Source organism: Eubalaena glacialis, chromosome 1 (assembly GCF_028564815.1).
Source record: "Eubalaena glacialis isolate mEubGla1 chromosome 1, mEubGla1.1.hap2.+ XY, whole genome shotgun sequence".
Taxonomy (NCBI): domain Eukaryota; kingdom Metazoa; phylum Chordata; class Mammalia; order Artiodactyla; family Balaenidae; genus Eubalaena; species Eubalaena glacialis.
The window spans coordinates 34255372-34283206 of NC_083716.1; the positions used below are offsets into that span (position 1 = coordinate 34255372).

The window sequence follows — 27835 nt, forward strand, 5'->3', positions numbered from 1 at the left end:
GGGTGGCAGCATAGTGGGGAGGGTCATATATGCATTAATATAATAATGATAAGGAGTATAAAGTCTTTGAAATAGCAAAGAAACATTTAGCAGATAACTGTTTCCTAGATCTGGTGCTGAAATGGTCTGGAAAGCCCTATTTCTATAACTCCTAGAGACCAAGTGTCATTTTAAAGGTCGGCGATGACAAGCAGTACCCTAAATCCAGGTAGTTTACACCAGGAGTATGTTCTCCTGATTGGCACCCTTGCATTGAGCTTCCTGTAGTACCTTTTAAATAAGTTTCATTTTGCAGGAGACAGAACTACTTTGGGAAGACATGTCATCACCACTGTATATGTGTTCTTTACCGTGGGAAAATAGATTTGGGTAACCCATTTATCTGAAACATATATTATCTCCAAATAGAAATACAGTGTTCTGTTTCTTGTAAGTAACCTCCATCCTGTTCTTTTTAGGAGTCTACATTTACCATCTGCGTTGCTATATCTATCAAGCCAGAAACCTCATGGCTCTAGACAAGGATAGCTTTTCAGGTAAAGGGAAAAAGTCTCCATCTCACATGTTATTACCCAGCAGGCTAGCTTGATTCTACTTTTCATCAAGTGGATGCTTTGAGTTATTTCTCACAACAACAAAAAGCCTTTCCGTATTGAGAGTAGTTTGATATGCATGAGGTCAATTGCTCAGCCATTAGATACTTGCTGAGTATGCCGAGCACGGTTGCTGAGTGCTGGAGAAGATTCATGGTCTTTTAATACTAATAATCATTAATTAATTAAGTGATTTAAAAAACACCTTAAGAAAAGCAGTTTCTGCTTTCTGTTTATAGCTGTGTTTTTACCCCTGGGCTCTTGGGTTAATTGGTAAGTCCTCACCTTTATATATATATATTTTTGTAGCTCTCTTTTTTTTTTTATAAACATGATTACTTTTTTTTTTTTTTTTTTTGGTTAAACTTTGGGTTTATTTATTTTTATTTATTTATTTATTTTTGGCTGTGTTGGGTCTTCGTTTCTGTGCGAGGGCTTTCTCTAGTTGCGGCAAGTGGGGGCCACTCCTCATCGCGGTGCGCGGGCCTCTCACTATCGCAGCCTCTCTTGTTGCGGAGCACAGGCTCCAGACGCGCAGGCTCAGTAACTGTGGCTCACGGGCCCAGTCGCTCCGCGGCATGCGGGATCCTCCCAGACCAGGGCTCGAACCCGTGTCCCCTGCATTGGCAGGCAGATTCTCAACCACTGCGCCACCAGGGAAGCCCTGTAGCTCTCTTAAGTTGACAAAAAGATCACCCATTCCCCTACTTTGGAGTCCATCTTGACCTCCTCTGCTGCCTGCTCCCCAATTCCCAGCACCATCAAACCATGAGGCTTCATCACCCCTCACACTGACACCCCAGCTGCTTTTGTTGCCTTTGGACTGGTTCTAAGAGGAAGGTTCTGGGCTCCTGCTGCTGGGGGATTTGTGCTGTTGCTAGTGGGACCATGAATAGTTCCTGGGCTCCCTGGGCTATAGGGGGAGCATTCTACTTCAGGACCTGAAGGCCATCAGAGCTTCCCTGGGGCTTCTATGGATACAGCTCTAAGAGCAGTTACCTGACACTCCAGCATGCTTACATCAATTGTGAGGTATGTTCCGAGCACTAATATTAACCAACATATGTGAATGGTTTCCTTTTCTCACAAATTAAAGCAGATTCAAGGTTATCTCTGTAATACACATCTCCAAAATGGTTTTTGAAGACATTTTTGAATATTCACCACCAGGGGGCACTCAACCATTGAAAGTCAAAGTTAATTTCTCGACTAAAGTTGCATAAAACTCTAAGCCCATTCCTTGCAGTTTGAGATAAAAGATACATCATCAGGGCAAAAGCAAGGAATCCCATTCATAAGATGCTGCAATGCTAAAAGCCAAGCACCCTTTTAGCTTATGCAGAAGCTTCAAGTTAGACAGCAGGGTATTGCTCAGATAGGTCAGCTCCCAAGCAATTGCAAAAAGGTTTGGTGAAATTATTTAGCATGGAGGAGAAATGGATTACTTCTTTTTTTTTTTTTTCTTATCTTTTTTCGGCTTTATTGAGATATAGTTGACAAATATAGTTGTAATATATTTAAAGTGTACAATGTCGTGATTTGATATATGTACACATTGTGGAAGGATTTCCACAACATTCATCGTCTGTCATATTTACCTGATGTGTGAGTGTGTGAGAACACTTAAGTTCTACTTTCTTAGCAAATTTCAGTTATACAATACAGTGTTAGCTGCAGTCACCACGTTATACATTAGATCCTCAGACCTTATTCATCTTGTAGGTGAAATTTATACCCTTTCACTAACTTCTCTCCATTTCCCCTGCCCCCAGGCACCCTGACAGCACCATTCTACTGCCTGTTTCTATGAGTTCGACTTTTTTTGTTTGTTTCACATATAAGTGATACCATGTAGTATTTGTGTTTCTCTGTCTGGCTTATTTCACTTAGCATAATGCCCTCTAGGTTCATCCATGTTGTCACAAATGGCAAAATATCCTTCTTTTTTAAAGCTGAATTATATTTCATAGTGTGTATCTATCCATCTATCTATATTTTTTTCTTTATTCATCTATAGGTTGGCTTTCATTTCTTTGGTGGTTTACTTTGCTGCACAGAACTTTTTTTAGTTTGATGTTGTCCCGCTTGTTTATTTTTGCTTTTGCTGCCTTTGCTTTTGGTGTCAAATTCAAAAAACCATAGCCAAGCCAGTGTCAAGGAGCCTCCCGCTATATTTTCTTCCAGGAGTTTTACCGTTTCAGACTTCAGCTGTGGCCCACTGTTATTCTTTTTTTCTGTTTTAGATCCATACGCTCATGTTTCCTTCCTTCATCGAAGTAAAACCACCGAGATCATCCACTCAACCCTGAATCCTACATGGGACCAAACGATTATATTTGATGAAATTGAAATTTATGGGGAACCCCAAACAGTCCTACAGAACCCACCCAAGGTTGTCATTGAACTTTTTGACAGTGACCAAGTGGTAGGTAATTGAGAATTTCTAAGATGGCTAGGGGAATGATGGAGATTTATAGGGATGTTTGTCGGGGAATTTAAGGATTGCTTGTTTCTCTAGGGCAAAGATGAGTTTTTAGGACGAAGCATGTGCTCTCCTCTGGTGAAACTAAACTCAGAAATGGACATCACACCCAAACTTCTCTGGTACCCAGTAATGAATGGAGACAAAACCTGTGGGGATGTCCTTGTAACTGCAGAGCTGATCCTGAGGCACAAGGTACTTACTGAGTTCTCACTCATATATTTTTTCAGAGTAGCCAATCAAAACACTTGTTAACAACTCCAGGCACTGTTTACTTGAACTAAAGGGAGGCATTGACATGTCCATGTTTGTTTCACAGGATGGCTCCAACCTTCCCATTCTTCCCTCGCAAAGGGCACCAAATCTGTACATGGTCCCCCAGGGCATCAGGCCTGTGGTTCAGCTCACTGCTGTTGAGGTATGCGGCTCACTCTGTTTTATTGATCAACTCAAATGGATGTGGCTATAGACATGGAATCTTTCGTTTAGGAATGGAATCTTGCTGCATCTTCTCTTGCTGTCTCCAGTTTCCTATAGAATTTGTCTAAAAAATGGAAATATTCATGGAAATAGAATGCTTGTCAAAGCAATAAAAACAAGTCAATCCCAACATTCCTGAGGGAATCTAGAATTCCCATTTACTGGGAGCCAGTGGATTTCTAAGTTTCCTGTGTCAACTGGAGAACTGGGAGAGAGGAGACAGACTCAGAGCAGCGTGTCTTTATGTGCAGAGAAAAGGGGACCTCAGAGGGAGGTATAGGGAGGGGAGGGAGGAATGAGAAATGGTGACACATCAGACAGAGCAGATATAGACGGAAGGAGCCTGATGGACAGCGTCCTGCCTACTGTTGAGGGCTCTCCCTCTGTCCAGTCAAGCAGCTGTTACCTGGAGATTTCCGTTCTTGGGGTCTTGCTAAGACTGAGGCAGATGACTCTAAACAACAGCTCTTATTTTTTTACTTAGTGCCTGCATGTCAGTCACTATGTTAAGAAGTTTACACTTGATCCTCAGAATAACCCACGATAGGTGATGCTCTCAGCCCCGTTTGCAGATGAGACAGAGAAGTTACTAACTGGCCAGAGTTCTCAGAGCTGTGATATGGCGCAGCCAGGGTTTGATCCCTGCACTCTTAGCCCCTCTGCTTTTTAGCAGCTCGGGTAGGAGCGGTAAAGGGGCAAAACCGCTTTCTCTGTATGACCTCCAGGTTTTCTAGAGTGACATTCTCAGAGATTTGAGGCAAATCTGTACAAGTCAATCTTAAAGAATTTACCAGTTATTAAGACAGGATTTTTCCTTTTGAATATTATTTTTCATATGCTGGGTTTCCTTCCCTTCTCTTTACATTGTTTTCTTAGATTCTAGCTTGGGGCTTAAGAAATATGAAAAACTACCAGATGGCTTCTGTCACCTCCCCCAGTCTCATTGTGGAGTGTGGAGGGGAAAGGGTAGAATCAGTGGTGATCAAAAACCTGAAGAAGACGCCCAACTTCCCAAGTTCTGTTCTCTTCATGAAAGTGGTACTGTATCAAGACTCCGTACTGGTTCATGTGTGTTGAATAGCTGAATTGTACTTGAAAATGAATATATACAAATCACACACATATTTTATATATATATATATTTCCAAAGTCTGTAGTTTATATATTTCCAGTCTGACAACAAATAGAAAAACCCTGCCTTGCAGACAGCTTGTCAGTGACTTTTCCCCTTAGATTCTCACACTGTAGTGATGGTTTCTTAAAGCTTCAAACAACCCCAGTGACACAGAAGTATCTATGAGCAATACTAATGTATTTCTCCAGTAAACTTTCCATCTAGTCAGCTCTCTGTAACAGGCTCTTGGTCAATCCCCCGAGAGCGGAATATTAACCCCCAGGCCCTGCAGGTGTACGTGGACCAGAACCCTCTGGATAGTGACTGACTGGCTGGGGAAGGGCAGCTGCGGGGTGATGGGGCCATGTCCTAAGAGCCCATGACTGTGCCCTGCCTCCAGGTGTCCCCACTTTTTTCCATCAAAGTTACCCTCTGGTTATTAGAAAGGCAGCAGCCTCAGACCTGGTTCACAGTCCTCCATCATAGACCCTATAATACTTTGGAGCAAGAAGAGGTTACTCCGTCTTTCCGTTTTTGAAGCAGTTAAATCCTTAACTTTTTAAAAAGAAAAAAAATCTTTATTTTTTACTCTACTATACAAAGCGTTAAGAAATAAACACATTTCTTCAGTTTCATGGGGTGGAAGGTCCAGAACCTTCCCATTTCTTTCCCCACCCCAGTCATTTTTCTGCCCTTGGGGTCTCCAGCACACCACTCTTGAACTCTAGGGTCTTGGAGCTTAACTTCTCCTCTTACAGATGAGGCAGCTGAGGCCTGGAGGGGAACCGCCTTATGCAAGTTCCGTAGTGAGTGCCAGGCCCCGCGTGCTGTGCTGCAGTGACTCTGTCGAGATTGCAGCAGTAGCTACACAGAGCTCCGTGCTGGCTGCATTCACATTCCCTGCATTAAGTCTTCAACCCTGCAGGGCAGGCATTTTCACCCCTCTTATGTGTGCTTTGGAGGAAACTGAGATGTTAAGTGATTTACACAAGGGGACACAGCTAGCAAGTGGGTGGCTAGAGTTTGGACTTAAGGTCCCTCCAACTTCAAAGCCAATACTTTTCCCCTTGCGATGCTACAGATGAGCGCCACCTGGAAGCTCCGAGCCCGAATCCCAGAGTGATCCCCTGGGACACTCTACCCACCCTTGTTCCGTCCCCAGCCCCTTCCCCACCTCCCAAGCTCTAGCCTGGAATCTAGCCTCAGTCAGCAGAGGTGAGGAAAGCCACTCAGTTGATCCCAGCTTGTATTCCTGTGTGAAGACGAAGGTGGAAATCATCTGAACCACGCACCAGGCAGACCCGAGACCAGCCCGTGATTCCCCAATCAGACAATGTCACCAAGCCTACCAAATTCCATATAGAGGAACCAGGAGGCATGGAGGAAAAATGAGCATCCCATTTTGGCATTGAACTTCCAGGGCTGAAAGACTCTCAAGCCACAGTTATCTCCCGTGAAGGTTCAGTTTTATCTCGATCTAAATTTTAAATAATTCTAACTAAATGCTGACTTTACATCCTGTTACAGAGCAGAGCCAGGTGCTAAGGTACAGTGCTAAGCACTTCACATATATTAATTCAGCACCCCTACTCTTATTAAGGAGATCACTGGGACAGAGAAGAGTTCCCTAAGACCATGCAGCTGTCAGTGGCAGAGCCAGGGTTTGATCCCGGCTCGGACCTCAGGCCCTTCAGCTCCAGGCTGCTTGCCTGGCATGTACATTACTGAACTGCTCGCTGTGGGTCCCACGGGCTACACCAAATGGGCAGAAAGAGCCTGGGTTGGTCCCTTTGGGGGAGTTAATTGGCAAAGCTGCCCTTGTCAGGTCTTAAACAGAAAAGTGACACCTACCTCTGTGACCCCCAGTTCTTGCCCAAGGAGGAATTGTACATGCCTCCGCTGGTGATCAAGGTCATCGACCACCGGCAGTTTGGGCGCAAGCCCGTTGTGGGCCAGTGCACCATTGACCGCCTGGACCGCTTTCGCTGCGACCCTTATGCAGGAAAGGAGGACATCGTGCCACAGCTAAAAGGTAAATGCAAGTCTCTAAATAGCATCTTGGGACTTTTCATGTTGAGTTGATTTAATCTTTACAAACTCTCAAAGTAAGTACTCATTGTCCAGATTTTGCAGATGAGGAAACAGTTTGATTTACAGCACGCTTTGTAACTTTCCCAAGGTAATATAGTTAGTAAGTGGCAGAGCTACCCTTGAATCCTGGCCTTGTTTGAGGGGGCCCAATGCTCAAGCTATTACTTTCTGAATTGTCCTGCTCCTGGATGAACATTCTTTTTTGTATCATCCAGCAGAGAAGGCAAGACAATGGGTGATTGCAGTTTGCTGTGATAAATTTTTTTTTAAATAAATAAATTTATTTATTTATTTTTGGCTGCGTTGGGTCTTCATTGCTGCACATGGGCTTTCTGTAGTTGCATCAAGCGGGGGCTACTCTTCGTTACAGTGTGCTGGCTTCTCATTGCAGTGGCTTCTCTTGTTGCAGAGCACGGGCTCTAGGCACGTGCGGGCTTCAGTAGTTGTGGCACGCGGGCTCAGTATTTGTGGCTCGCGGGTTCTAGAGCGCAGGCTCAGTAGTTGTGCGCACGGGCTTAGTTGCTCTGCGGCATGTGGGATCTTCCTGGACCAGGGCTCGAACCCGTGTCCCCTGCATTGGCAGGCTGATCCTTAACCACAGCGCCACCAGGGAAGTCCTATGATAAATATTTTGATGGGGAAATACAGGGGCCCCTCCGTAAGCACTGAAGGAGTGGGGGATTTTTATTTTAAATTGCTTTCTATCTATTGTCCTGCCTCATTAATGCATCATAACATTGTTGTGATATAATTTGAAAAATATGATTTCATTGTTATCTATTGAATTAAAAATAACACCTGCTTGAGTTTAAATTCCTGGCCTCGGGTCACATAATTAATAAGTGATGGAGCAGGGTATAATACTTACTTTTGGGTTCTATACTAAATAATAACTAATGAATAGCATTTTGCTCTTGTTCATTCAAGAATTACTTGTTTTTTAATTTACCATGTGCCAGAGAGTGTTAGGGGCTGGGGACAGGGTCCCATCCGTGAACAAGATCCCAGAGCCCCTAGGCTCATGAGATTAAGCCCAGTGGAGAATTGACACCTATTCATCTGATCGTTGGTAGCCTCCAAACTGAAACAGCTGTCTTCTATTTGAGAGCTGTTCTGCTAACCTGTTCTATTTAATCTTCCATAAGGTTTGGTATTGATTTGACAGAGCCTCTGAAGCTCATCTGCTGTTTGGGTCTGAGCATCCTATATCCCTGATTCAGAGAAGAGAGAAAAAAATTCACAGTCACACTTGAGCAGAACCCTACATGTGTTTATCCATACATTTCCCATGCAAAGCATTTTTGTGCTGAGTTGATGGTGCCTAAAACAGCAACATTTTTATAACGTCAAGGATTAATGTAACTGCAGGCATTCTTTTATCTGGGGTTACTTAATGGAGAGAAACTGTTTTCCTAGTGTTTTTCCTACTGCTTTCATGAGAGAAAGTTCTTTGACACAAATATGTGAAATCATGAGGAAGGTACAAATGCTGCAAATTTTGTCTGGCCCCAGAATCGCTTGTATGGACCTACTTGTGTCTATGGGTCAGGGTTAGGCAGAGGTCTCCTGGTTCGTGATTCTTTGTAGTTAGTGTGAAGTGGGGTCAAGGCTTCAGAAAGCCCCTGAAGAGGAAAATCCTTAAGGTGTATGGGGAGCACAGGGTTCCCAAGGCCAGAACCTGTTATTTTAGATCAATCTGATAGTTTCTTAAAACCAAACTGAGGTAGGAGTTGAGGAATGTACTTGGTTGGCCTAATGTTGGAAGCACACAGAATAACTTTCCTCCTGTCCCCGAGGCTTTGTTTACATGAGGATTGTAAAGTGGAGGAATGATAATATAGGAAGGAACTTGCATGCAGTTGTGTTCCGGCACGCCTGCCCACCTGGCTGTCCCGTTCTGTGTTGCTGCAGTTGTCGGGAGTTGGAGGGGAGCTATCTTGGAAGCCTAGAGGCTTCTGATAGATCTGGGGGTGCCACCTAGCAACAGCATAGCAACTGGCGTATCATAGATGCTCAATAAATGTCAGTCTCCTCTGCTTCCCCGGTGTTCCCCTGATCATTTCTCTGACATTTACTAAGGGCCTACTTTGCTCTGGGCTCTAGTATGATGGTTAAAACACAAGCTTTGGGGTCAGACAGACCTAGATTACTTACTTTCACTTGTGATAAATTGTTTAACCGGAAGCAAATGACTTGCTTTCTCTTAGCCTCAATTTGTTTGTTTTTTAACCTCTGTAATGGGTATAATGCCACATATGCACATATTCTACAGGATTTTTGAGGGGTTAAATGAGGTCATGTATGTAAACAGGTTAGCCCACTGCCTGGCACATGGTAGGTGCCTAAAAAATGTGTTTTCCCTCCTTTATGTCCTATACATCAAATGCTGGGTTAAACACAAAGTTCTTTTGGCTTGGCAGAGTTTGTTCTGTCTGAGTTCTGCCCTCCTGTTGAATGTCTGGCTGCCTGATGCCTTCTTCCATAAAGGGTAGCTGCACCTCTCATCCCACCCCGCCCCAGGCTGAGGCTTCAGCACCCCCTTCAGCTGAACCAAACCTGGTGAGCCCAGGGGCTGCTCCTGAGCCCTTGCTCTAACCTCAACATCCAGAGCCACAAATATTCTGGGAATTATTTAAAGCCAGGATGTGTGCCTTTTCCCTCTATGTACACTGTGAGAACCAAGCTGAATGAGCCACTGCAACTTCAGCCCTGAAATGTGCAACTATTCACCCTGCTTTGCTTTTCTGTGTCTTAGAGCAGATTCCATGAAAAGGAGGCTCCTTTGGTGTAGCTCCCCCCAGCCCCCATTGCCCCGACCTCACTCCTACATCCTCTAAAGACATGTGTTGACACAATTCTTTTTTTTTTTTTTTAAATGATGGTGGGCACCACGTAGGATGGAGGTGGGGATTTTTTTTTTTTTTAAGTATTTATTTATTTATTTATGGCTGTGTTGGGTCTTCGTTTCTGTGCGAGGGCTTTCTCTAGTTGTGGCAAGCGGGGGCCACTCTTCATCGCGGTGCGCGGGCTTCTCACTATCGCAGCCTCTCGTTGCGGAGCACAGGCTCCAGAGGCGCAGGCTCAGTAATTGTGGCTCACGGGCCCAGCTGCTCCGTGGCACGTGGGATCTTCCCAGACCAGGGCTCGAACCCATGTCCCCTGCATTGGCAGGCAGATTCTCAACCACTGCGCCACCGGGGAAGCCCGACACAATTCTTTTTTCAGCATTTCCTGTGTACAGGATTGGGCTAATTGTCTAAGATAAAAGAAAAAAATGGGCCATAAAATCCCCTTAAAAATGTCTAAAACCATATCATATTTTGGGAAAAGCAATGAATTGGGTTATTTTTCTACATTCAGACGTGGCCTTCTCCATTTAGTAAGTCTCATCCAGGAGCAAACTCTACCTTCCACTGTGTGGCTGTTGAACTTGAACTTGGAGTAGAATGTTCACCACTATATTTTTGTAAGTATCTTAGATTATGAAATTGTCTTGCAGCCTCCTTTTTGTCTACTCCACCCTGCCGGGACGTCGTTATTGAAATAGAAGACACCAAACCATTACTGGCATCAAAGGTAGGCTTCAGAACTGATCATTGGATGATGTCAGTTTTATCTTCCAGGCGTCTAAGCATTAGGTGAATTCAGTCAAACCAACCATTCAATGCAACTAAAATAAAATAACAAACCAGCTTATCACGGTAAAAAACCTGAATCTTGCACTCATCAGTAGCTACGGTGACATTGTGTGGACTCATGTCCTCTACCCTCAGTCACCCAGGATACTTAAAATATACTCAGACCCGTGCTCCACTCTCCATGAGGGAGAGGGATCTAGACAACAGTAAATTTTAAAATCTCCCCAAGTGATTCTAATGTGCAGGCAGGTCTGAGGACCTTTAGTGTGGACAGTCTGAGTGATATCATTTGCAACAAAGAGAAATTTCAGGAGCAAATACACAGCAGCACAACATTCAGAAGAGGGATACATGTAGCACACCAGGGTTTTCCCTACATGAAACAGACGTGTCACGGATTTTTAATGACCCTGTTTGTCAGTGTATGGGATATCCCCGACTTTTATATTCACTGTGGTTTTCCAAATCAAGAAATTGGTGGAAATGCTCACTCAGGACCCTATGTTAGAACCATTCCAGCCAGTTCGACAAGAAGGAGAGGGAAAAAAAAAAGTTCCCAGCCCAGAAAAAAGAAAACATCAAATATCTCCCCGTTCCTGTTGGCATTCACGATGGACTTTCACAGCATGTTTTAATGTGCAAACTGGCCGAAAAGTGCACATGATTGCACTTTAATGTGTTATGTCCATAAACAGTGCCTTTAAAGAAATCCACTTTCTTCCCACTGCATTAAACTCACTAACAATTGGACCATACTAAATGTGGGCTCTACAGCCAGCACTGCGTAGCAATGTGTTTGATTCTATTCCCTGAGAAGCCTCCACAGTCAGAAATGACAGTATCAAATATGCAAAACCACTCCGTTCACTTTATAAACAACCCCAAATATTCCCAATAAAACAGTAGTAGCCTAGGGAGAAGCTAAGTATAATATACTTAAGATCTTTTACGTACGTTTTCACAACAACTCTGGAAAAAGCCAGTTTAAGATCCTGCTCTGTAATCAGCCTCCAGCTTTCCTGCCTCCCATTGTCAATCAGCTCTTCTTTGGGCCTTCTGTATACTCAGTAGCCCCAGGTATGGAGGCCCAAGAAGAAGAATAAAGCCAGTCTATGCCGCAATCTCATTCATTTCTTAACAGTAGTTAACAGATGAGGCTACTGTAGTGACACATTGTGAAAGTTGAGTTTACATCATATTTTAAGTTGCAACTTAGCAGGACTGAGGAAGGTAGTATCAGTCATTCTCATGTACTATAAATAACTTTCACTCAGCTGCTCTCCTAACACCTACTGGAGGTATACTGTGTTGATAAGAAAGGCTATTTGGAATTGCCTCTAAAAATCTGATACCACCTATTCATTGAGGAGTATAGCACTCATCTATGCAAAGTCAAATGAGCAAAGTTGAGCTTTGGAAGAGCCAATGACAAGCTTGCTGATGTCCTGGATTACATATACATGTAATATACGTGCATGCATGTAATATACATGCATGTGTGTAATATATGCATGCATGTGATATGCATGTGTTACATGTACATGCGATGTGTGTGTAATGAATACCTATTACCACTAACTCAATTCAAGCCTTTTATTGGTAAATGGAGGGAATGGGTCAACACTGTGCTGTTGATGGGAGCTGTGGAATGTGGCTTCAGGTGACAGTTTCGGGCTCACAGAAACTCACACCACTACCCTGTGGTGACCCTGGGAGCTCTTAACAGATGGGCTCATCACCACCACAAGTAAAGCGGGAAATAAGCACTGGGGACAAATTGCTAAGTGCTAGCCAGATAACACAGACGTTCCTACATGGCCATTTCAACAATTACCTTCCAATTCCAGTGCTTAAGCAGTATGTCAACAGCACTCAGCAAAATGGCTTCTTCAACGACAGTGCATGTATGTATGATAAGAAAATGCATGAAGCTGCCTGGGGCTGCGGGGACCTCGGTCTAAAGACTTGAACTCTCCTTTCAGATTCTTTCTAGATTTTGGAGTGAAAGACGATCTTTAAACAAATGTGATTATTTTAAGCTTCAGGGGAGAATCTTATGTGCCGTTTGGATATAATGAAGCAAGTTACTTTAGCTGCTTCAGCTACTTTGCCACGTGAACTAATGAGTAAGCGGACATGAATAAATTCTCCCATATTAATCCTAGATTTTAACATCAGCAATCTGTTCTGAAAAACGCTTTTTAAATCATGAACTATTCATTCCTTTGAAATGATTTCAAATAGCTGAGAATAGATGTGAATAAACAGACTCTAAATATATGAATTCAGGAACCATTCAGAATGTGAAAACACTTTCGGCATAAAGTCCCTCTCTCCAAAATCTGAATTCAGCTGTGATGATTTAACTTTTAATCTCGCTTTGACATGAATCTAATAGAAAGAATTGTTATATCTGTCTGTCTCTCTGCCTCTCTTGGCATTTCTGTGTGCTGAACAAAAGTCGATGCGGAAAATGCCGAGGGGCACTTGCAGAAGAAGCCCCGTGGCCGCCCAGCACTCCCTGCAGGAAGTGCCTGTAGTGAGGAGTCGCTGTCCCCTCACAGTGGAAATGAACTTGAAGTTAGGAGGTAGCAATTCTTCATACTGCCCCTAAGGGTGAGCTTGGCTGATGTTCCAGCAGGTACCAAGAGAAAAGTCAAGCCCCAGCATCCTAGCTGTCCATTCTCTCATCTCCTGGTGGATTCTCCATGCAGAAACTCAAATGGGAGGGAGGATTTGGCCAATGAGAGACTTGACATCCATTTATGGATGGATATGTATTTGGTGCTTTATCGTCGGCATGGGAAAAAATCAAGAAAAGATACTTACATGATGGTGCTGCAGTCATGTTGGACATAAACATCTTGGGACAGGAGTTTTTGAAGGAATGAGAATTAGGCCAAGTTGGGGATATACTTTAGAAGCTAAATGGAATAAAAGGTTTGGGGCAGGAAGATGAGCAACTGTATTCATTCCCACCTCCACCCCACCCCACCCCCTTTGTGATCACTATGCTGGCGGACAGATTGATTGTCTAACTCTATTAAAACATGGGACATGGGTGGCTACCTCCAAGCCTTTTATTTTAATACTGTTTTAACTCTTTTGCACATTTTCAGAGAAGAAACCAATAAGGTGTGTTTAACTATGAGATCATCTTGAATTGAATAAATAATCCATCAAAATGTTGATAATATAAGGCATGGATGAAAAATAACGTCTCCTTTTCTCTTTCTCATTGAACCTAATGCTCATGGGGTCTCCATCTCTGTGTGACCTGAACATGGTTTGTCCTCTTCCTGCCCATATATATGTGATGGGCAGCTAACAGAAAAGGTAACTATTATACACATTTTGCTAGACTTAAGATTCATGTATTTTCTGCCTATAGCTGATATGTAAATAAATAAATAAATAAATAAATAAATGTTTAAATCCAGGGTTGGGTTACTGATCCATAAAGGGGAAATAACTGTAGGTGTATGTATAAACATATATATACCATATACAAATAAGAAATAGCTTTTCTTGAGTGTTCCTTCTTCCTTCCCCCCAGATGGAAGAGGAGCCTATGTTGCTGGTGACACACTATTTTGGGCAAGCTCACTTTTCCTAGGTAGATTAAGCCATGGGTGGGTCTGATGGGATCTATTCTTGTTATAAATCTGAGTGGAATTTATAGTAGCCTTCGATAAACTACAGCCTTCTACAGTTTGAGAATGTTGCACAAGTGATTCTAAATGCTGTCCCTTCTGCCCAGTCTAAGAACCACCGGATTCTGAACTCTGGCTGCACGTTACCTGGGGAACTTTTGAAAGCATCCTGGATGCCAGGTCTCACCCCAGGCTGATTGAATTAGAATCTCCAAGAATAGGTTGGGAGCCACTGGTCTAAACAAACCATGATGCCTCCCTACTCTTGCTTCACATTTTATAATTTTCAAAGCTCCTTCTCCTAATGATCTTATTTCATGTCCAAAACAACTCTATGAGAGACTTCCCTGGTGGTCCACTGGTTAAGACTATGTGCTCCCAATGCAGGGGGCACGGGTTCAATCCCTGGTCGGGGATCTTGGGGAACTAAGATCATCCCGCATGCCGCACAGTGTGGCCAAAAAACAAAACAAAACAATCCTATGAGACAGATGGGGACAGGTAGTGTTATTATCCTATTCAGTGGATGAAGAAAATGATGCTCAGAGATGTTAAACAACGTACCTAATGTGGTGTGGCTTGTAACATAAGGGTATGGCTTCTAACATAAAGGATGGAACTTGAATTAGAACCAGTTTTACCCACTCTTAGCTTAGTGAGCTTTGTTTTGCAACGCATTGCTGGCTAAAAGGGCTAAGGAAATGAAACAGTGGAAAACGCATACTGGAGGATGAAATAGTAAACACATACTGAAGGTTTTCTTTTAATTTATCTGCATATGTAAATATCAAGTCAACAGGATAAAAGAGTAAAAACAGACAAATGAATAGATTGTATCCATAGAATGTAAGAAAATCATCTAGTGTAGCTGTGGCCATTAAAGCCAAACACATTTCATTGGCCAAGGATCATCATTTCACCTCCAGCTGCTGGGTAGAAGAATCCTGAATACTTTGGTGCATGTAAACAAGAGTCATATAATCTCGCCTCTTTTAGGTTCAGAAGTACCTGTTTCTCTTGTCTATTACATATGAGTTTTCTTGCAATGATTGGAAATCCAGGGCATCCCTAAAGATTTTTCCATTTTCATGTGTCTTTCTTTAGGAGGAAGAAAATATTGACTGGTGGAGTAAATATTATGCTTCCACAGGGGAACATGAAAAATGTGGACAATATATTCAGAAAGGCTATCCCAAACTCCAGGTACCTGGGCCTATGCTACTGTGGGTGGGGGATTGACATGCGTGAAAACTGGCCATAGGCAGAGCTGAGTGAAAGACTGAAAGGTCCAATGGTGGGTGCTGAGGCTGAGGGGCCAGGAGCACCTCTGGCCTCCTGGGGAGCCCCCTTGTGATGGATTTTGGCTTTGCCACAATTCCCGGGGCTTGAGGACAGCTGTTGATTTATGGTTATGTGACTGCCACTTTAAGGCTTGGGGACATCTGGCCGAGGGTTGGGAATGGGTTGGCACCGCACTAATTAGGCCAACGATTGTCCAGTTTGACCAACGGAGACCTTCAAAGTCATGGTGCTCTTGCAAAAAAGCATGAAATGTCAACATGCTTTATTCTGTCCTCTGAACGAGCATTAGTTTCACTAGCTGAGAAGTTGATTCTTTTACATGTATGCAGTGTACGACCACAACTGTGTGTCCAGGAGGAAGACAAGCTATTGGACTAGGCCGGTCTGGCTATGGATGATCTTTCTGTTAATGGTTTGGGTTTTCCAGTTCTTTATTTATTTTTTCAGAACGTGGAAAAATCTATTTTCTTTCATGTGATTGTCATAACATCTCAATGCAGCTTGAGAAACACCAGCATGTAAAGAACCGCTTATTTAGAGAAATAAACTAGATCAGCCCCACAGTCCATCCTCCATCCCTCCCTCTTTCCTTCCTTCCTTCCTTCCTTCCTCCTCCTCCTCTTCTAGCTTTTTATCGAGGTATAATTTACATACAATAAAGTAATCCATTCAGTGAGTTGTGATAATTGTATATACACCTACATAAACCACTACCAAAACAAGGCAAGGAACATTTCCATCACCCCAGAAAACTCCTTTGTACCCCTTTCCATTCAATTTCTCACAACCTTCCAACCCTCTTAGAGACAACTGATCTGATTTCATCATCGTAGATCGGTTTTGCCATTTTTTATACTTCAAATAAGTGGACTCATACAATACGTATTTGTGTGTGTGTGGCTTCTTTAGCCCAACACAGTAGTTTTGAGATCCATCGTATTGTCTTGTGCATCAGTAGTTTGCGCCTTTTAATTGCTGGGTCATATTCCATTGTATGGATATACCACGACTTGTTTATCCATTCTCCTGATGATGAAGCTGCTATGGACATTCTAATATCATGTGGACATGTTTTCATGTCTCTTGGATGAATACCTAGGAATACAACTTCTGCATCATAGAGTAGCTGGATATTTAACTTCATAAGAAATTGCCAGACACTTTTCCAAAGTGGTCATGTCTTTCTGCACTCCAGCCAGCAATGTGAGAGTTCTGGCGCTCCATCCACATCTCATGCCCATTGGGTATTGTCAGTCTTTTTGATTTTAGATTCTACCTGTATTTTAATGAGAAATTAAGAATCTGTTGATGGTTTGCAGATATATGACTGTGAACTAGAGGAGGTAACAGAATTCGAGGGCCTGACAGACTTCTCAGATACTTTCAAGCTGTATCGAGGCAAATCAGATGAGAATGAAGATCCTTCTGTGGTAGGAGAGTTTAAGGTGAGTAAAATGTGTGTGTGTGTCCTGTTTAAAATCCATCTTTATTTTCTTTATAGACCTAGGATAAAGGACAACCAATCTCTGGGTCAGGGACATATCCTCTGACATCTGAAGGATGCTAGAAGATGCTAACAAGGAAGAGGACAGTGGGGTCGGGGGCAGAACACTCAAAGCCATTCTCCGTATCTTTCTCCCTGCCGATGCCAACCAGCCTTGAATCCTGTAGAGTCAGCCTCTCTAAGCGCTAGTTCCCACCCTCACACACACACACGTCCCAGGCTTTCAACACACACACACACACACACGTCCCAGGCTTTCAGCAGGACCAGTGCAGCACTTTCCCAATCCACACACACACACACACACACACACACACACACACACACACACACACACACACACACGTCCCAGGCTTTCAGCAGGACCAGTGCAGCACTTTCCCAATCCACTGTCCTTGCCACTCTTCTCGTCCACACTCTAGTCCATCCTTCACACAACCAAATCTGATCGTGTTTCTCGACCGCTTAAAGACATTGCTTGAGTTTCCACCGGGTCAAGTCTCAACTCCTTCCAAGGAGTTGGGCTGGCCTTTCACAAGCTTCTTGTCTCTCCTGCCACTGCATCCTCTCCAAGCCCCAAACACACCCTGTCCTTTCACAACTTGGAGCTCTGGGACAAGTTCTTCTTCATTCCCTGGATGCCCTTCCTTCCCTCTCTGTGGTCTGACAAACTCCTACTCATTCTTTGAAGCGCCAGCTCTGATGTCACATTCTTTGTGAAGTGTTCCCTGGGTGACTCACTCCTACCCCAGGCTCCCTGGGTCCCCGCTGCTACTAAAGTACCTTTCACATTGTAAGTATCTGCTTTCACAACTGCCCCTCCCTCCAACCACAGTTGGCAAATCCGTGGCAGATGTGCTGTTACTTCCTAATCCTTTCCAATAGCAGACATTGCTAATCGATCAGACCATTTTACCCTACACGTGGTTTCAAAATCCTTCTCATTATAGCTTTCCGCCAAGCCATCAAAGATAGCATGAGAGTCAAACCTATTTAACACCCCTGTGCCAGACTGGATTCCTTGAGTTCATTTTTTGGCCCCCAGTACCTGGCACATGGTAGGTGCTTACATCATGCTGCTTTACTTAGTGAAAGTAGCTGGAACTAAGACCCACGTGTTCTGAATCCAACTTTAGTGCTTTCTCTTGTACGTAAGCTGGTTTCAAGATAAAATATAAGGCCTCTCAAGCTGACCTGATGGCTCACTCATTCAGAAACTGCTTATTGTGTCCCTGCTTCATGCCCAGCCCTGTGTTAGGTGCTGGAGATACAGTGATAAACAAGAAATATTTCCCTCCCTCAGGAAGCTCACAGTCTAGTGAAGAATATAGACAATAAATAGACAGTGACGATGCAGAGGTCAGTGCTGCAATAGGGGTGAGTGCGGGGTTAGAAAAGAGTGTTAGGAAACATATCCAACCCAGGGGCAATCAGGGAGGTTTCCCAGAAGAAGTGACACTTTTCAGCTGAGACCTGAGGGATGAACAGGAGTTTGCCTGGGAGTGGATGGAAGGGGGTTTACAGGGGTGATTTTAAAAAAAAGAGGGAAATCACCCTTTATACTTTATTGAGTTTAAAAAATAATCATTTTTATTCCTATCTTCAAAAAATGTGCAAAATTTCACTTCTCATCACCTCCTTTGCCATCATACTGGTCCAGGCCACCTCCATGTCTTGCCTAGGTTTTTGCCAGGCCTCCCTACCTCTGCCCTGCCCTTTCTTCTCCCCTGTGATCTATTAAGTAATTACTTTATCATCACTCACTTTCCCCACTGGAAACATGCAAAGCACACCATAGCCATTTCTTTCACAAAAGGCAGCCCTTCATCCCCCAATCCCACAGCCCCTGTGGCTGCCCCCAGTGTCCTGGGGGAAAGGACACTGCCCCAAGCCCTCTGCCCTGATCGCCCAAGGTCCTGCGAGTACATCTGTGTGTCTCTCTCCTAGGGCTCCTTCAGAATCTACCCCCTGTCGGATGACCCCAGCGTGCCGGCCCCTCCCCGGCAGTTTCGGGAACTACCTGACAGCGTCCCACAGGAATGCACGGTTAGGATTTACATTGTTCGAGGCTTAGAGCTCCAGCCCCAGGACAACAATGGCCTGGTAAGAGTTTGGGCGTGGCGCCTTCTCCTATAGCAACATAATTACAGTCATCAGCCACAGTAATTGTCATGTTCTTTCTTTCTGGGCTCTGTTATCTCACAAGGGGAAAGATACTCTATCAAAACAATCTGTTCAGGAGGATTGTCCCAGTGGGGATTTATCTCAGAGCTTGAAGGGGCTTTGGAGCCTCTGGTTCACCCTTCTCATTTTACAGATGTGACCTCGGAGGAGAATTGCTTTGTCACTTCTCCCCGCCACTGCCTCTCCTCCAAAGGTGCGCTGGCTGCATGGCGCCAAGAGGGAGCACTGCCCAGACCTGGTCTGAGGCTACCCCTTCTCATCAGGGTGGGAGCAGGGGTGGAGTCACACCTGAGTCTGTCCCAGAAACTGCCTTGAACTGGCACCCCATGGTGACATAACCTGCTGTCTGTTTTGTCCCCACAGTGTGACCCTTATATAAAAATAACACTGGGCAAAAAAGTAATGGAAGATCGAGACCACTACATCCCCAACACTCTCAACCCGGTGTTCGGCAGGTAACGGGCATTTCCTAACGCTTTTCTGTGGTTCTTTTCTTCTTGGCCTCTGTGCTAAGGATGCAATGGGTGCCAGGCTCTGCTCTAGGCCCGGAAGCTGTGAAACTATGTCTGTGAACTATTCAAATATCCAAGTCGGTGGGGCAGGTAATAAATACGTAAATGCACAAATACAAGAAATTTGTGGAAGTGAAAAGTATCATGAAGAAAACTAAACCAAGTCTGAGAGATTTGCTGTGAGACCTAGAGGGGCGGGGGGCGGGTAATGAGGCCCAGGAGTCCGGAGGGTTTGTGGCTTCTAGACAAGAAGGGTAGGCAGTGACTTACATGTAGTGACAGGTGGTTCTCACTCCCCGATCCTGCTGAGCTCTTTCTGGGATGCTTTGACTCCACCACTTTGAGCCAGTGTATGTGTTACTGACTCTGTTACTAAAACTGAGAAGGCAGCAGAAAGTGATGGGGTCAGATGTCCTGCTCCCTGTCTTCTGTTCCCGAAGATTTTATTTATGGCTGCGTTGGGTCTTCGTTGCTGCGTGCGGGCTTTCTCTAGTTGCGGCGAGCAGGGGCTACGCTTCGTTGTGGTGGGCGGGCTTCTCATTGCAATGGCTTCTCTTTGCGGAGCACGGGCTCTAGGCACGCGGGCTTCAGTAGTTGTGGCTCATGGGCTCTAGAGTGCAGGCTCAGTAGTTGTGGCTCGCGGGTTCTAGAGCACAGGCTCCATAGTTGTGGTGCGTGGGCTTCAGTAGTTGTGGCATGCAGGCTCAGTAGTTGTGGCTCGCAGGCTCTAGGGCACAGCCTCAGTAGTTGTGGCACGCGAGCTCAGTAGTTGTGGCTCGTGGGCTGTAGGGCGCAGGCTCAGTAGTTGTGGTGCATGGGCTTAGTTGCTCCGCGGCATGTGGGATCTTCCTGGACCACGGCTCGAACCCGTGTCCCCTGCATTGGCAGGTGGATTCTTAACCACTGCGCCACCAGGGAAGTCCCCCGAAGATTCTTGAAATAGCATTACCGTCTTCATCATTGCCACTTTACATCTGTTCTGGACTGTTACACTGATCTCATCAGAACCTTCTCAAGGGTAAGGTGCACCCAAGTGACCTCTAAAGAGGACCAGCTTTTTTCAGCTATAAACTACTTCCACATTTAATAATAGCTACTATTTGCTGAGCTTTTACTGTGGATGTGCACTATGCCGAGCCCTTCATAGAAAACATCTCAAAAATCTCACAACTCTGAGGGACTACCCTCACCTGACAACAGAGGAAACGGAGGCACGGAGGGAGTCAGCACCAACTCACTCCACTGCTGGGCGGCAAAGCCGGGACTCACGCCCAGGTCACCTGAATGCAGCGTCTGCATGGCCACCACCATCTGATTTTCACCTCATTGTCAAACCCGGCAGCTGACAGGGCAGGGAGTCACGGCCCCACTTTACAGGTGACAGAAACAAGGCACCAGAGCTGTGTCCACACAGCTGGTGCACCGGGCAGCCAAGACTTAGGTAGAAATTCCTGACCAAGCCCCAGGCTTTTCCAACACTCTTGGTAATGTTTCATATTCCGGGCCAAGCCATCACCTGTAGAAAAATGTTCTTTGCACAAAGCATTTGTAAAAATAGTGTTATTTTTCCCCAGAACCCTGCCGAGAAGGAGAACACTTTGTTCTTATTTGACGTGTGCCTGTATTTTAATTTCTGGCTTTATTATCCTGCCCATCCGCTTCTTCTGTACTCGTGTTTGTTGGTGGGTGCCCTTATGCAATCCTTCCCTCTCTTGTGTGTACGTGCGTGTGCAAGCGCGCACATGCACACCCTCTGTGCCGCACACCCCGGGGCCGCGTGCCAGGGCCAGGCAGTGGAAGTAATCCTCTGGCAGGGCAATATGATTGTTTTCCTTTTCTTCCCCTGATCCAGCCCTGAGGTCTAGACAGGAAAAGGCACGCAGGGCAGGAAGGAGGGCTCCATGCGGGGGAGACAGGGAAGCAGGGAAAGCCAGCTTTTACGGGAGAAAGGCGGCCCTGTCTGAATCGCTCATCTCGGAGGAGCCACGCACAAGCTTAATTAAGTGGCAGGAAAAGTCTAGCTTGGAGCCACCCCGGAAGGAAGTGATGCCGTCAGGCTCCGCACAGCCAATCGCCATCTGGTGAAGTGCAGACATCACCCCGCCCAGCAGGGTGGAGCCAGGGAGACGCCGGCTCTGCAACCCCTCCCACGGCTCCGGTCCCTGGCCTCCGTCTTTTCCAGGGTGACTTTCTTCTCAGCGGAGACCCTCAGGGATACCATGAAAGGAATTCAGGAAGGAGCAACCTTTCCTACGTGCTCGGCCACTGTTCAGCATCGTTATCCCATAACATTCAATGGGATGTCAGTCTGCCAGAAGATGTTAATTGTGTTCTAAAGAAAGACGTATTCCTTCATCAAACCAAGATGCTTGGGTTAAAAAGATAACTGCAGGACTTCTCAGAACCTTCGGTTTGCCCAGAGGAACACCAGAAGTGGTTCTCAAACTTATTTGAGCAAAGAATTCTTTTTGTCAAGGGACACATATTACCTGTCCCTTGGAATCCAGTAATGGAATTTGGGGGCTCGTGTGGATATGGTGCTTCAGGCGTGGCCATGACTCCAGCACCTTCCATCCTGGGCCGCCTTCCTCCTGCAGGCCCCCGCCTGGCTGCAGCAGTCTGGAGAAGTCACTGAGCTGTATCTAGGAGACACCCTAGAAGCTTGTCTCCAGAGCCCCACTGACACATACCCTGCTGCTCAAGACATTAGTACTCCTGGCTCTTCGGGCAAGAAGCAGTCCACACACCAGAGTGACAGGAGGAGGAGTGGAGGCACAGTGAGAGAGGAGAGATGCAAGAGGCCTCTCACAGTTTTCTGTCCACAAAGTTTATTGAGCACCTACTATGGGACTCACCCCTCTGTGTGCAGATACAGAACCAAACCCCACCCATCTGGAGCTTATGCTGTACAGTTATCACCATCTCAGAACTGGCGCCATATTGCTCGCCTACCACAGAAATTACTGTTTGATTATTTATCGTTCTCTCAGAAGTGTTTGCATTTTAATACAGATACTATCGAAAAGCCTCCACAAATCAGTGGCAGAGCCAGAGGGCCTGGGAGGAGGGAGGGAGCCTTCTTGGCAGCCTTCCACTTCCCCCCCTCCAGACCCTCATGCTCCTGTGGGGTGAGTCCAGGGTGTTCCATGGGGTAGTGGTCTCTGTTGAGGCAGAGAAGGGAACATAGTAGGGGCACAGATATGGGGGCTATAAATCGGGGTGCTTGTGCCTTACTAATCTCCCAGCTGGGTAGAGATGCCTGGGTGCCCAGATAATATTATAATTATTAACAATAATTATTATATAACTTATAATAATTTATCATTATTATTATATTATAGCTATTGGGTTTTGAGTAATGCACTCATACCAAATGCTTTCTAAACGTTTCTTCCCTTGACCCTTGTAACAGCATGGGATGGTAGGGATTATTATCACCATTTTACAGATGAGAAAACTGAGCACAGGAGGTTAAGTAGCTGGCCTAGGGTCCCGCAGCCAGTAAGCAGCAAAGCTGGGATTCTCGTTAGGCATTTAAAGCCCTGGATCTTCTCCTGAGCAAGTGTACAATCTGTTGCTCTCATTACTAACGTGCACTACTTAATCAAGCACCCCTGCCTGCCGCCACCCACCTGGTTCTCCCGGCCGTGATGTCCTCCTCCTGCAGCCCCGGCCCCAGCCCCAGCCCGGGGAGCCTTTGTGCAGAGCCCTGGTTTGTGTGAGACGCCCGGGTGGGATCATGGTGATTCTAACCTCACATTTGTTTATTCAGAATGTATGAACTGAGCTGCTACTTACCTCAAGAAAAAGACCTGAAAATTTCTGTCTATGATTACGACACCTTTACCCGTGATGAAAAAGTAGGAGAAACGATTATTGACCTGGAAAACCGATTCCTTTCCCGGTTTGGGTCCCACTGCGGCATTCCTGAGCAGTACTGTGTGTAAGTGTGTGTTGACAGTTTGCTCCATCTAACATTAATACCTGGGGAAGCTCTGGCGCTCCACCTCAGGGCCTGTCTTAACTGAGCCCCTGCTCCTTTGAGTCGGGTAGATACCGTTGTTGATAATAGAATCATCTTAGAGAGAATCAGGACCATAGCATTGCCCATTCCCATTGGCGTCTGTGTACAACGCTGGCCCCTGGAGCAGTGCAGTGCTCTGTGGGGATGGCGCAGGTAGCAGCCCCTGGAGAAGCAGTCTCCACTCTCCCATTCTTTGAGCCCCTTCCGTCCTTGATGCCCGGGACCAAGAGCTGGCAATATTTGATGGCAGGAATTCCCTGCCCCTCCCTCCAAACTGATCAATTCTGTGATGTCCCTCTTTCCCTGAGTGCTAAACAGTGCCTTTCTGTAGTATTGAATGAGATATAGCTTCTGATTTCTAATTTATAAGGTTGCCTATTGTGATTACAGCGATCTCAGTCAAACTCATTTTTTACAGAGGAGGAAACTGAGGGGCGGGGGGGAGTACCAATTGGCTGAGGCCAAAATGATTGTGGATTTTAGGTCTCTAAATCCTAAATAGATTTCTAAGCAAAAGCCAACGTGTAGAGCACATTCCCTGCTCCCCCGTTAACATGAGAGCACCTATAAGTATGTGTGTGTATGAATCCAAGAAGAACTTGTGTGCCCTGCGGTAACTCCGGGTGTGGGATCTAATTCACAGTTCTGGAGTAAACACCTGGCGAGATCAATTGAAACCAACACAGTTGCTTCAAAATGTAGCCAGATTCAAAGGCTTCCCACCACCTGTCCTTTCTGAAGACGGAAGTAGAATCAGATATGGAGGACAAGACTACAGCCTAGATGAATTTGGTAAGCACACTGCCATGGATGGCAAGCTGGTTACAAGGTACAGCAACCCATTTATGCTGCCTGGTTTGCATCGGGGAGGGGGGTGGACAGAGCAGTGCCCTAATACCATAGGGAATTCCGTACACATGACTGTCTAACAAAAGCCCCATTATAGTAGAGTTTTGCTGTCATGTCAGGTGTCAAAGTGGACACGTTTTCTTGTCTGTCTTATGTTTCACTTGACCTTTTTAGGTCATAGCCATTTGAGCTTTGAACACAAAGTTCTAATAATTAACTTATTTCCATGTAATGCATAACTAGCTCAAAAGTGCTCAGATGGTAGTGGAAGAATTTCTCTTCCAATTTTATTCCATCATTCTCCCAGCCCTTCTCTGAGAAGGCTCAGGGATGCTGGGGGCTGGTTTGAAGAATCTGCTTAGTTCACATCTGGCTCACATCCGAGCTCGGGGTCTTGCTCTTTCCTAAGCAGTAATTTATAATGCAATCTGTCCTGACACATAAACAGCTAACTACATTATGACAGAGACTGAAATAAGCTTAATAGAGCATAAGAGCTGTGGCATGATTCAGTGTTTCGTAGGGAGGAGGGCTTCCTGGAGGGGCTGGCAGTGCGCTGGCTTTGAGGGCACATGGGATATCCAGAGAAAGCTGAGCAAGGACACACGGGAGTGAAAGTGCTTCCTGATCCTCAACTGTTTTTTCTTGACATTTTAAGAAACTATATTTGTCTTTCTCTCTTAAGAGGACTTGGTCAATATCAGGGATGATAAGATGTTTAACAAATGTTGATGCTGCTGGTAACATGAGAACTTGCAAAAGGGACTGGGACTAAACTGGCAAGCAACATGGCCCCATGGAGAAGATTACCCCCAACAATTAAACAGCACCCCCAAAAAGCTGTATCAGTCAGGATTGTTCCAGTTACTTTTGTCACATAACAAATCACCCCAAAAGTTAGCCGCTGAAAACAACCATATTGTTTTATTTTTTTAAAATTTTTATTGGAGTATAGTTGATTTACAGTGTTGTGTTAGTTTCTGCTGTACAGCAAAGTGAATCAGTTATACATATATCTACTCTTTTTTAGATTCTTTTCCCATATAACAACCATTTTGTTTTGCTTATAGTTTTGTGGGTTAGCTGTTCAGGAAGGGCTCACCTGGGCAGTTCTCACTTGAGTTGCTCATGCAGTTGACTGCTGTCAGATGTTGGCCAGGGCTGCAGTCATCCAAAGGCTCGACTGAGCTGGATGTCCAGGATGGCTCACGCACATGGCTGTCATTTGCTGCTGGCTCTTGGATGGGAGCTTACGTGGAACTGATGACCAGAGCACCTACCCAGGCCTTTCCCATAGGGTGATCTCTGGGCACCCAGACTCCTTACACGGCTGGCAGCTTCCGCCAGAGCAAGGACCCCAAGAAGACCAGCGTGGCCTTTCATGGTTAGCCTCGGAAGTCACACAGCATCCTTTCTTTAGTGGTCAAATATGTCTGCAGATTCAAAGGGAGAGGACACAGACCCCACCTCCCAATGGGAGGAGTGACAGAGAATTTGGGGACTATGTTTTTAAATGCCACAGTGATGCTACCTAGCTACTGTAATAGTTAAACTTACAAATTTCAGTGGCTTAACACAATAGAAGTTTATTTCTCATAAATTCAAAACAGGTACTCCTACAGGTGGGTGGCCCTCTTCCAAACAGTGCTTCATGGACTAGGCTCTTCCATCGTATAGCTCTGCCCTTCTTCAGCTCAGGTGTCTAAGGTCACTGTTTTCTTCTGCATCCAGAAGAGAAAGTGCACACAGAGGATCCTACATGAGCGGGTTTTATGGGCTAGGTCTTGAAGTGGCACACATGTCACTTCCACCTACGTTATATTCTAGCCTACCTTGTTTGCATGGCCACACCTAATTGCAAGGGAGTCTGGGAGACGGAGTGAGCCCCTGACACCAACGTAAATAGGGGCTGCTCTCACTTACACATTCTGGAGCGTTCTGTTCTCTTCACTATTGGCAGCCTACAAGTCAGAAATGAGCCTGGTTGGGGCAGGGCTCTTGGTCAGGAGCTTTTTTATATTTTTTAAATTAATTAATTAATTAATTAATTTTTGGCCCTGTTGGGTCTTCGATGCTGTGTGCAGGCTTTCTCTAGTTGCTGCGAGCGGGGGCTACTCTCCCTTGTGGTGCACCGGCTTCTCATTGCGGTGGCTTCTCTTGTTGCGGAGCATGGGCTTTAGGCGCCCAGGCTTCAGTAGTCATGGCACGTGGGCTCAGTAGTGGCTCACGGGCTCTAGAGCGCAGGCTCAGTAGTTGTGGCGCACGGGCTTAGTTGCTTCACGGCATGTGGGATCTTCCCGGACCAGGGCTTGAACCCATGTCCCCTGCATTGGCAGGCGGGTTCTTAACCACTGCGCCACCAGGGAAGCCCAGTCAGGAGGTATTTCTATCAACAACTCTTTCACAAGCTGGTTTGCACACTGGCACTGCCTGACCATTTTTGCAGAGTCTGGGGTGAAGTACTGCAAATCCCTCAAGGCGATCTGGCTGAACTGTTCCCGGATGCCCATCCCTGTTTCACTGTCCTTCTTTATTGCAGAAGCCAACAAAATCCTGCACCAACACCTCGGGGCCCCTGAGGAGCGCCTTGCCCTTCACATCCTTAGGACTCAGGGGCTGGTCCCTGAACACGTGGAAACTAGGACTTTGCATAGCACCTTTCAGCCTAACATCTCCCAGGTAAAGGGCTCTCTAACTGTGAACCCGTCACCCACACTCCAAAGGCAGTGGTGATAGCTGACACAGACTTGCCTCTTTTATCTTTTTTGGATACTTTTAGATATACACGAAATAGAAATGAAACTCAGGTTAGCTTCATCCCCAAGGGGAATTTATTGTAAGAATTTTCAGGTAACTCACTAAATCCAGACAGGAGAGTGACAGTGACTCAGAACAACCTTGGACCAGGATCTCTCCCTGTCTCTTGTCTGTTTCTCTCTGAGTCTACTTTACCCTGCACTTTTCCTTCCTGTGATCACCTTCCCATGTGGCAGAATATCGTGGACCATTTCTGAGGTTTTTATGTTATAATGTAGCCCCATCTACTTCCACACGTGGAAAGGATTGGTTGCCCCAACTTGGCCCATTTATCCACCACTGGACCACTCAGCTCTAGCCAGGAGGACAGGGATACAGTACACAGGATGGCTCATCACAGGGACCATGTTGATAGTGATGGGGGAAGGTCAATTCCCAGAAGCTGGGGAGCAGCTCCCAGAGAAGCAAGGAGAGACATGGAAAATGACAAAACAGTCCATGTAGAAGCTTGTTAGAATGAAGATTTCCAGGCTATGCCTGCAGAGATTCAGATTCAATAAGTCTGGGGTGGGGCAGGGAATCTGAACTTGTAACAAGTATCTGGAGAGGTTCTGATGCAGATGGTTAGGAAGTCACGCTTTAAGAAATATTT

General features: G+C 45.4%; 1 protein-coding gene across 3 annotated transcripts in view; it reads left to right on the top strand.

Annotated features, from left to right (window-relative positions):
- MYOF (myoferlin) overlaps nucleotides 1-27835 on the top strand; it is a 586741-nt gene that overhangs the window by 542486 nt on the left and 16420 nt on the right. For all 3 annotated transcript variants that reach the window (XM_061169872.1, XM_061169799.1, XM_061169723.1), the window contains 15 exons: nucleotides 459-536; nucleotides 2837-3018; nucleotides 3112-3270; nucleotides 3395-3493; nucleotides 4432-4593; nucleotides 6536-6701; nucleotides 10260-10336; nucleotides 13723-13734; nucleotides 15156-15254; nucleotides 16673-16798; nucleotides 18805-18960; nucleotides 19405-19496; nucleotides 23326-23496; nucleotides 24221-24369; nucleotides 26966-27105. In XM_061169872.1, coding sequence (XP_061025855.1) covers nucleotides 459-536; nucleotides 2837-3018; nucleotides 3112-3270; nucleotides 3395-3493; nucleotides 4432-4593; nucleotides 6536-6701; nucleotides 10260-10336; nucleotides 13723-13734; nucleotides 15156-15254; nucleotides 16673-16798; nucleotides 18805-18960; nucleotides 19405-19496; nucleotides 23326-23496; nucleotides 24221-24369; nucleotides 26966-27105 — 1868 coding nt within the window. The remainder of the gene's footprint in view (nucleotides 1-458; nucleotides 537-2836; nucleotides 3019-3111; nucleotides 3271-3394; nucleotides 3494-4431; nucleotides 4594-6535; nucleotides 6702-10259; nucleotides 10337-13722; nucleotides 13735-15155; nucleotides 15255-16672; nucleotides 16799-18804; nucleotides 18961-19404; nucleotides 19497-23325; nucleotides 23497-24220; nucleotides 24370-26965; nucleotides 27106-27835) is intronic.